The sequence below is a fragment of the Tauraco erythrolophus genome, chromosome 1 (assembly GCF_009769465.1).
Source record: "Tauraco erythrolophus isolate bTauEry1 chromosome 1, bTauEry1.pri, whole genome shotgun sequence".
In the NCBI taxonomy this organism is placed as follows: domain Eukaryota; kingdom Metazoa; phylum Chordata; class Aves; order Musophagiformes; family Musophagidae; genus Tauraco; species Tauraco erythrolophus.
This window is the reverse complement of record NC_141465.1, coordinates 879,458-890,032: the sequence shown is the minus strand read 5'-3', so window position 1 is coordinate 890,032 and position 10,575 is coordinate 879,458. Positions and strand designations below refer to the sequence as shown.

At 49.0% G+C, this 10,575-nt stretch overlaps 1 protein-coding gene across 1 annotated transcript; it reads right to left on the bottom strand.

Moving 5' to 3' along the window:
- Positions 1-493: 493 nt before the first annotated feature.
- On the bottom strand, positions 494-9,866 carry LOC104373662 (3 beta-hydroxysteroid dehydrogenase/Delta 5-->4-isomerase-like). Its single transcript, XM_009979607.2, has 3 exons — positions 9,713-9,866; positions 5,011-5,175; positions 494-1,308 (listed from the first exon to the last, which is right to left on the bottom strand). Exons 1-3 carry the CDS (start codon positions 9,864-9,866, stop codon positions 494-496), a joined length of 1,134 nt encoding a protein of 377 aa, XP_009977909.2.
- Positions 9,867-10,575: the final 709 nt, after the last annotated feature.

Here is a 10,575-nt window from a genome sequence, read left to right as displayed (position 1 = left end):
GCCCATGGAAGTGGACAACACTCTTGAAAAAGTGAGCGAGATTTGTAACAAACAGCTTTTGCAGTCGGGTGGCTTCATCCTGCTGCGTGGTCAAGAGCCGGTGGGTAGGGTATGGCCAAGTAGTACGTACTTGTAAGGAGTAGTTCTGGTTCTAGGATGAGCTGTGCTTTATGAAAGCCTGAAAGGTGACATCGAGTGAAAAGAAGGGCTGATGTGTTCACACCACGGACTGTGTAGAGTCTTACTAAAATAGTATCTTAGTGCTACACCAGATGTAGGAGTGGATGCGGACTATAGAGTAAAGCGACCCTGATCAGCCTGTACTCAACAAACAAATGAGCGTTTCACTTTTATTTATTCTGGGTTGGGGCAGGGGGGTGGGGGGGGTCTTCACTTAAATGCTTTGTCGTTATCTGCTGCTGCTGCTGCTTACCCAGCTCTCCTCTGGCTCCTGGCCCTACTGGTGGAGCCAGGACCCAGCTCCTCCAAAGGCTCAGGCAGCCTTGCTTTTCAAGCACTCCCTTCTCCGTGGGACCAAGGAGGCAATCCACCGGCCGGTGCACTCCTTGGCCTCTTCCCATGTGTAGCGAGGCGTGTAGCCAAAATCCTTCTGTGCCTTCCTATAAGAGAAGGTGAATGGGGTGTTCAGTAGCGTGACCAGGTGACGGTTGGTGGGGGGGATGTACCTGACAAAGGGCCGGAGCAAGAAGCTCACGATCTCCAGCAGCAGCGAGAAGTAATAGAGCATGGTCAGAGGCATGGGGAGCCGGGGCTCGATCCCAAACCCCAGGTCCTTGGTCAGCTCATAATTTAGATCTGCATAGCTCATGTGAGGAGTGTCATCGGAGATGTAGTAGAACTGGCCGCTGATGTGCTTGGCTTTCTGAGGGACCTGCAGGGCTTTGGCCGCCTGCACGTGTGCCCAGGCGACGTTCCCCACGTACACGGGGTTCACCAAAGCCTCCTTCCTGGAGAAGCGCAGGTAGACGTTTTTGTTCAGCAGACAGTTATCCAGATGACCTTGAAGAAACGGGCATCCTTCTCCAAAAATGTACATGGATCGCAGGGCACAAGTCGTCAGCACGCCACCGTCCTTTAACGTCTGGCCATCTGCTTTCAGCACAGATTCCTCTGCCAGTTTCTTACTCTGGGCATAAGGAGATTTTGATGTACTGTCATAGGCTGTGTCTTCATCGCCGTTGAAAATCGGGTCACCTTTGCAGTTTGGGCCTTTCACTTCTATGGTGCTGGTGTATATGAAGTGCTGGACGTTACAGCGGACACTTGCCTCCAGCAGGAGCTGAGTACCTTCAAAAGAGAAACACACAAGTCAGTCTAGAGCTCTCCAAGCAGGGAAAAGTGGGCTTTTTGGATCAGAAACAGCATCTCTGGCCTGAGCTTGGCCAGACCTCCCCTCTCTGCAGCTGGAAGAATCTTGTCCTGAACCGGGCAGCATGTTCAGTGACACCAAACCTGCTCTGAATCTGTGTTTAGGTGGTATCAGTGCACCTGCTGGAGTTAAACAAGGACAAACACTTGGTCTTAATCTCATGGTGTGGGGGGGTTGTATGTCAAGAGTCAGAGTTTGCTCTTGCTCGGGTTGGTGTGGGTACTGACCACAGCTTCAGGGCTTGCACCTGCTCGTTGGATTGGCTTGGCTTAGGGCAGAGAACCTCCAGAAGCTGCCCCTCTCATTAGGTACCATCCATCCTGTACGCTGAAGCCTCTGTTTTCCGGGCTTGAGGATGCTCTTGGGTGGTTTGCTAAGCAGGGACAGAATTAATGTGGGACTTGAAGCTTTGCTCCAAAAGCAGCTTCACCCAATACGAGTCTACCCACTCTTCAGCTGGCTTCAGAGGAGGGCTTGAAGGGAAGGATATTCTGTCGGAACAACGTGTGATACCGTGTGGTCAAAGAGCAGAGGGTAATGCTCAGTGAGCAAAAAGTGATGCTGTGTATTTTCTGCCTCCTTTTTTGGCATATTCTGGCTTTTACTTGCAGAAATGCAGGATTTCTTACTTTGAAAATTCTCTCAATGCGCTCATCGAGGAGAGCAGAGGTAAACTGGCAAGTTCAAGGTCTTTCAAGTAGCCAAGAGAGAGTCAATCTAGGAAAGCACATTCAAGGGGAAAATAAGTCTCTTAATAAATTGGGCTGTTTTAATGGCAAGTGGACTCTTTTCTCTTTCTTCTGAGCTCGGAGGCAGAAATTGCCTTACTTGTTGTGCATGATGTAATGAGAGAGATTGCGTGTGAAAGAGCCAGCGACTTTGGAACAGAAGACACAGCTCAAAGACCTTCCACAACATCTTTGGCAAAGGAACATCGAACCAAAATAACTGCTGTGATATCAGCAGGGTGTGGCCCAAAATCAAGGGGATAAAATCAAAAGCTAGCGACGAGGCGCAGAAATGAGCTAACCAGTCTGCTCAGTCGTTACAACAGCAAGTAAAGGCAGAGCAGTGCGGAGCAGGCACGTGTCACTGGGGAGAATGTGATGAGTAAGGGAGGTTCAGAGGACCAAGAAATACTGGCAGCAGAGTATCGACCCGTTAATGAGCGGGCGATGGGAAGAATTATTGAACTGAATACTGGTAGGGCACCAAAATTCGTTTTTTTTCAAGCTTGAACGAGGAAAAGAAAGAAGGTGAAACAAATGGAAAGTAAAGCTGAATGGGGGTTTAAGAAACACTAAATAAGTGCAAAGAAAACAAGGTTATACAGCCAGGAGTAAATTCATGGGAAAAGTGAGTTCATGCAAGTCGCTATGCTTAGGCAGAATCGTCAGGAAAATTAATTAATTAAAAAAAAAAAATATTATTTTTTAAATTAATAGCTTAATTCCTGCCGTCAATCCTGTTTAGAAGGTGGGGGAAAGTAACACAGCACAGAAAGTCCAGATAAAATCAAACTGGGTAGCACGTTTTAAAAATAGCAAACATAAAGTTATCCTGGCAGTTGGTGTCTGTTCGAGATCGATTTCACCCAAATTAAATGTGTTTTATTTGCAAATCCAAGTTGTAGGTAAACGATGCAACCGCGGTAATGGGAATTGGAGCATCTCTCACATGGCTTGTCATAAAGTCAAGATTCCATGGTGCAGGTCTCCAGGTTTTGCTTGCACCCAGAGCCCTCCTGCCTGAGGATCCAATATAATCCAAACAAAAGTAGAGCCAGTACTTTTGTTTGGATTATATTTAATTATTTTCGTAATTCCCTTCCTCCTAAAAATTTGCATCCCTTCCTGAAAGAGTATTTTTTGCTCCGAGACCTTGTGTGGCATGTGAGACAGGAGAGCCCTACTTCATGGCAGGTTTAACTTGTGTCCTTCTCCTCTGGTTTGTGACCATCCATGTCTGATTCTGCAACACATTTGTGTTACAAAAGTTCTGCTTTCTGGGAGAAACAGAACTTTCATCCTGCAAGTCTGTGACGTGCGTAGCAGTGTGCTTGGCTGGTCAGAAAGCCAGGAGAGCATCAGAATGGAGATGGAGGGAGATAGGGAAGAGGACTGCAGTATGTACTGCGTGACCTCGGGGTCGGTTTGCTCTGGGAGCAGGACCAGTGGGTGCTTCCATTCCACCAAAAGTTATCAGCCACCCCTCACTGGTGCAGTGGGCTTATTTTACCCACGGGCAGACTCTGCTCCGGGGGGACCTGAAAGATTTCTGACAGCCTGGATGCTTTGTGCATAAGGCTAAACCTGCCAAAAGGAACAATGGGGCAGACAAATAAACTCTCCAGCTCTGACTCCAGTTCAAGGCTAGAGAACTTTCTGCTTTTGGGATATTTTCACATTTGTTTGGGGTTTTGGTGTGGTTTTTTTTTTTTTTCCCCTATGGGTTTAGGCAAGACATTTTGCTCTGAAAAACAGATTGTAGCAGGAGTGTGGTCATAAAGAGAGAACTTTACAAATCCTCTTTCTGAACTACCACCCCTGTATATTTATTTTTCGTACTGCCCAGTGCACAGGTTCACAGGAACTTGCCTTGCTGCTCTCCCTCCTGGCAGGCACCAGTAGTCACTGACAATTCCTGGCTTTGACTGAGCAGAAGAGAAAGGGGCTGGAAGCTGAATGTAGAGGCAACAAGCTGGGCTAAAACAACCAAAATCCCATCCCACTGTTTTTAAGGTGCATGTAAGAGACAACTGCAAAGAACGCTCTCTTGCTCTGAGCGCTGGTGAGCAGCCAGTATTTGTAAAAGTGGTGCCTGGAGAAGTATGTTCCTTATTTTTGTGTGAAGAAGCCCTGTACCCGTGGCAGAGAGGGACAAAGAACCAGGAAAACTATTCAGGTAAATAAGAAAATCATCCCCAAATGTTCACCAAGGAGCCAGGGAGGTCAGTGTGCTCACGGGTCAGGCAGCACCAGGGCTCTGAAGGGCACAGAGGGGTTTGGGATCGCAGGGAGGAGGATGAAGTTGTTCTTTTCGGAAATGTATTTAAATTTCCTGGCAGCTGATGCCACACAGGCCATTCCTAAGCCAAGAACTTCCCCTTTCATCCGATCTGTTCATGAAGAACAGAGGCTGCTTAGTAGAAAGGGAGGTCCCATCATGGAGTGAGAAGTCATTGAAACTCCTCCCTCCCATAGCCTAGAGTTTTTTGGGGATTTTTAATGATAGAAAAGCACTTACTCATCTGAAGGGCGTTTGTGCACACACAACGTGATGGCAAATGGGAGGAAAAGGAGAAGAGGAGGAAGAAAAAGAGTAGGAAGCAGAGAGCCACAGGGTCTGGGACATTAGCAGTGCACGTTTGCTGTGACTGTGGCCAAAGCCTGCAGTGTTCCTAAAAATGAAAAAAACGTGCACAGGCAGTGATGCTACACGGGGAGGGAGAATAAGAACCAACTTTTCTCAGATGCACGTTGGGATTTCGGAGTATTTTTCGTGTATGGCTGTGTGACATGCAGAAACCCCAGTTAACAGGCCAGGCGTTCCCTTTCCCGGGCAGGTGATGATCAACACACATTAGACACGGGCTTGAGAAAGGTGCTTCACCCACTCACCTGTCACATTCACTTCCCAGAGCAGCTCCTTCTCCACGAGGCCCAGGGTGTCAATGATGGAAGCGGTGTGGATGACGAGGGAGACCCCCTGGCAGGCACGGTGCAGGAACGTCACATCTCGGATGTCCCCTTCCAGGATTTGCACCTCAGTCTTACCCTGGAACTCTGCAAGGGCAGCAGAAAAGAAAGCAGAAGACCTTAGAGGCATTTGAGCAAGCTGGTGTAGTGGAGGGTGTCGCTGCCCATGGCAGGGGGGTTGGAACTGGATGGTCTTTGAGGTCCCTTCCAACCCAAACCATTCTATGATCCTCAGAAGAGCCCTCGCAGAGCGGCGAAGGGCTGTGGGGATGCTGACTCTGAGCCCAGGAGGTGCTGCCCACCTGGGCAAGTGAACAGTATCTTAAAGCTGGCAAAACAAGGCATTTTCCAACAGCTGTAGTGCCAAGTGCTGCAGAAGCCTGTGTTGCAATACCTACCGTATTTTTGGAGTCACTATTCAACATAGTTTTTTGGGGTTTTTTTTCAGCGTGCACATCTGCCTGGACCGAATCTCAACTCTGCAGGCTGCTCTCCTGAGCTATCTCAGCCCTGACTTGCTTTAACCCCTGCTTCTCTAAGCCCCCTCTCTCCCCAGCAGCTAACGTGTGCCACCCTGGTGCAGTCCAAGGTCTCGGAGCGATCCTTCCCCTACGTTTTCCTGGGTGGAAGCATCCTTACACACATCCCAGAACTAATTGAGCCAGCACAGGATGGTCGCCCAGAGACATTTATAGTCCGAGGTGATGCTGCTCTGCTGGGAAGTCTGTTGGCCTGGCTGCAGCTATGCCATGGAGAGGAGAGGAGAGGGCTTTCTCAGCATGACTTGGAGCTTTTAAGGAGGTGCTGTCACTACAGCAGGAGAAGTCCTCTGGAGCCTCAGCTGTGGTTGCACTAGAGGCTTCCCAGGCACAGCTACTGGGAAGGGACCGCAGCACGGGCAGATCCTCTGTCTCCTTCCAGCATAATTAAACACCCATTTTAGATAAGAGAAGAACCTGATTAATTTATACAGCTTTTAGCCTCTGCTGTGACTGAAATCTCATATATCCTAGTGCTTTGCCACCGGCTCCAAAGCAGGCAGTATTTCATCCTGTGTCTTTTTTAAAAGAGACAGCTGCTGGCATCTGGAACTGAGTGGGAGCACTTTTTAAAATGGTTTTATCCCATTATCTCTCTAGCACGCTAGAATGTAATCCTCTCTTAATTTAACAATTATCCTGATGCAACAGACTTGAGGGTCTGGGGTGTTTCTTTTCATCACAATCAGTTGGTCTGAGATGTGAAATTTGTGAAACGTTTAAAAAACTGTTACTGAATCTGGAGTTACTGCCCTCCCAGCACAGCCACTGCCCCATGCCCGCTTGCACTTTTTTATCTTACAGAGCACATTCATTTCCTGGGATGCCTTTTCCAGAAGGATTACACTGACCTCTACTTGTGTGGATGCAAAAGTGTCACACTCTGGCTCTGGGCTTTTCGTGCAGCACCCAGCAGTTAGCTTTGCTCTAACAAACACTGGTCTTTGTGCAGCCCTTCGGCTGAAGGTCCCCCTGGGTCATGCTTTGGGGGGGTTGCAGTAACCCAAAAGACTGAAATTCACCGTTTTCACAATGTAAATTCTGACACGTGTCCACTTCAGAGTGGTTGCTGTGCGTGGGCAGGAGTTTGATGCAAATCAAAGCTTTACTCAGCAGAAGTTGCCCTGGTAAGTACAGGGGCCTCGTTCACTTTACCAGCATCAGCTGGATGTCAGGGAGCAGCAGATTGATCTCGTTTTGCTCTGGGGGAAGAAGAAAACTCCAGGGGAGCCTGGAAGCAGAGGAAGGAAAGAAACGACTGACAGTGGTTCCAGTCTGAGATGGACAGCAGAGAGAAAATTGGTTTCCATCCGCCTAAACCATTGCCCAGGCATCAAAAGAGCACATGTGTGCCAGGTGGAAGGGGGAGGAAGAGAATAAATTCAACTCAGCTCTCCATTTTTGCACACAGTGATCATGAGAAGGTACCTACCCACTGGGAAAGCTGCTTCTGCTTCACCAATGGCTTCTGTGTCCACTGAGCAATGCTCCCTGCTCGCTGCAGGGCAGTTTTTGTGTGGAAAGGCAATGATTACTCAATAAAATTCAATGTCCTGCTGTGAGCAGCATCTGACTCAGCAATCCAGTCAGACTTTGCCCTAAACTGTCTTCCTCTTCTCTATGTGTTGTTTAAAGTTCAAGCAAGCAGTGATGTCTGTGGGACGTAGCTTGAATTTCTTCGTGCTCTTTTATGGAGGCCCTAAGAGCTGCGGGGTGGGTGGTGGGGAAGGCACTCCTCATGAGAGATCTCCCTTCCTGGTTAACCAGATGGTTCATTAAAATGGTCTACTTTGCATAGTCATAGGAGAAAAATAAAAAATTGCATCTTGTTTTCATTTGGAAAGGGTGAAGCAATTTGTTGGCTTCTTTGGCCCAGTGAAGCAGAAATGATTGTTCTGCTCCCATTTCAGCTACTGGGATGTTCTGTTGCTACTCTGCCTTTCTGTTTTGAATGCAGTGATAAAGGCAAGTGAGCGTCTGTAACGCTGAGCAAAAAGCCAGAAGGAAGTTTTCCAGAGCAGGGCCCTGGAAAATAAAAAACCAACATTCCTTCTCCTTCTACTTTCCTTCTACTTTGGAGCGGTACGGCGTCAGCAGTGCAAAAAGACTCGATGCTCAAGCATCACACAATCTATGTCCGTGTCTGAAAAATGACATAAAATGAGGGTGAGAGAGAGAGGGGGGAGATGTATGAAAGGATGAGACAAGGGGGAATCAGTGTTTTGAAATAGTGAGAAATCCTCTTGCGAGCAAACTAGGAGTTTCCAACTTTTCCAGAAGTGCCAGTGCAATAGTGAACAACCACAACAAAAAGAATTGCGTAAGTGGAAGCATAGGTAAGGCCGAAAGATAAATTGGAAGTGAGATGGGAGGTAGGAAACCCAAAGCACCAAACTGCTGTGTTCAACGTGAGGTTCATTCTCAGCCCCAGTGTGTAACTGGGTAGACTCCAGCTCACAGCACTTGACATTGATTGGGTCATCCCGAACTCCGCAGGGCTGTGGAAGACTGTTTTACACAGGCTGAGTGCGATGGTCAAGGTCTCAGCAGGAAAGTGGTTTGGACAAAAGAGGAGTGTCCCTGAGCATCTCCTGGCCCAAAGAGCTGCAACTTGCACGACCTCCTGAGTCTCACTGCCCACAGCCCTGACTCTGCAACAATTCTGCAAGTAAAAGGTGCTCAAGGGCTTGGTGAGGAAGAAAACCACCCAGCTCTGCTCCTGGCTAGTCAAGAAATCCAAACAACGTAAGCTGCAAGTCCCTGCACTAAAAATAATGCAGGTCAGAAGAGTCCAGCCCCACGTTTTTTGCAGCAGCGCTGCGTTTGGAATAGGAGTCTCTGTGCTAGAGGAGGGCTCGGAAGGGACCAGCAGGAAAATATTTCGGGTAGTGGCGAGCACAGGCACTGGCAGGACGCTGGAGGAGATGGAGCTATAGGGGCTGACACGGACAGAGGAACTGCCCGTCAAAGCGCAGGGGTTCAAGGTTCTTCAAACACATCTGAAATGCCAACCTGTTGTTCCTACTGCCTGGTTGGGGGCAAAAAAAAGCTCTGGTAACTCATTTTTCCCTTCCTCCTGTGCTGGTCAGGTAAGCAGCAGGGAAGGTGCAAGAATAGGAGAGGGATGGTCTGGGCAGTTAAGTGGCTTCTTAGCAAATCGTATGGGGCTACTCCCTAAGGGTTCCCATATAGCTGCCTGTGTAGGGGAAGAACAGTTTTAAGGTTAAGATGTGACAGAGGAAAACGTTATCAAGTAAGTGTGATGGGACTTAGGAACTTGACTGGATTTAGGTTCCTACATGCCTTTGTGTAGATGTGCTCAGGACCCCAGGAAATGGGACGTTTAATATATAATGTCCCATTATATATCTGCTTTCACCACCACAGGGTCTTTTTTTGACACTGGGCATATCACTCATTTGTGCCATCTCCAGGCCATTCAAGAGCCAGAGTGCTGACTTGCCCTTTGCAAACGGGTCCTGTCTCCTCTGTGCAGAGCACAAAAGGGTTCTGCTCTCCAGGCAACTGCCATAATAGTAATAATAACAACAACAACACGTTTTAAGACACCTCATCACACCTCTCAGCCAGCGGATCGCAGGTTAACCAAACTAATCACAGGTTAAAGAAACTATTAGCACTTGCACCCACAACTTTGCCACTGCTGTCTAGTCCTGCACGTGAGAGCCCAGGAGTGTGCTCTGGGTTACGCTGCTCACCCCCCCCCCAGTAGAGCAGTGCTTGCATTTCCCTTCCCCCCAGCAGAAATGTGAGGGTTTTGCACTAATTTTGTGGGATTTGGTGTGATAGAAGTCAGGTTGAAGGCAACCTGTTTGCTGTATTAACAGCACGTAGGTCTGTCTTGTGTCCTGCAGCAGCCTCAGGGTCTGGCAAAGAAAACTCTTGCTTTTCTGTTTTGCATCTTTCTGTGCTGGAGGGAGAGGGAGAGACCAAGCAAGACTTCCTAGAAATGACACCTCCATCTGCAAAGCTGGGTTTGGGTGGGAGGTAGAGACTGCCCTGCTATCCACCTGAGACAGCAGCACCTACAGCTGCTCCCGCAGCCCCCACGAGGTGGTACTCACTTCCAAATCTCCCGAGCACTTCGTCGCTGAAGGCTTTGTCCAGCAGCCGGAGCTCAGCCAGAGCCTCCTCTTCCTCCAACAGCAAGCAGACGATCCTCTGGCCAAGAAATCCTCCAGCTCCTGTCACCAGGCACCGGATCCCAGCCAGGGACATCGCTCGGGCTTTGCTGCTCGGTGGCAAACGGCCCCTCCGTGAGCTCAGACCGGCCGGGTCACCTCCTGCCTGAGGAAATAAATGCACAACATCAACCTCTGGAGCCTTTGCGAGCCAAAGGGTGGTACCGGAAGGAGAGGCTAGTGGGAAACAAACTCTGACCTCCACGTTAAACAACAGTTTTTAAAGCCTTTCCTCACTTTCGCTGGCTGTTCCTATTCCGAAGTCGCCTACGCAAAAACTATTTACAAACTATGATGAACCCAGGAAATGAACAGATCTGAAACTGCTCAAAATCAACTCCAGTGCCAAAGAAACCCCACAGAAGCCTGCCTCCACCCTTGGTTCCACCTCCCTGGCGCTCGAAAGCCTGCGGGGGAGATTTGCCTGTATTTATAGATGGCAGAGCACCACCTTGGTCCTTTTTCCTTCCCCTCCCACTGGTGTGGCTCCTTGGCTGCAAGAGAACTGGGTGCTTCCTCCCCTCCTCTACCCTCCCCTCCCCTCCCCTCCCTCCCTTCCCCTCCCCAAAAGGTCCAGGCGCCTGCCTGGATGCGCTCCAGCCTGCCTAAATCCTCGGAGGGCAAACCCTCACCCCGATAATTCCCCGTAGCTGCACTTCCTTGCATAACACAGTGTTAGGATGAATGGTGAGAACGTTGCAATTAAATGTAAACAGCTGTTTGTAACTGTTTGAGAGGGGGGGTTC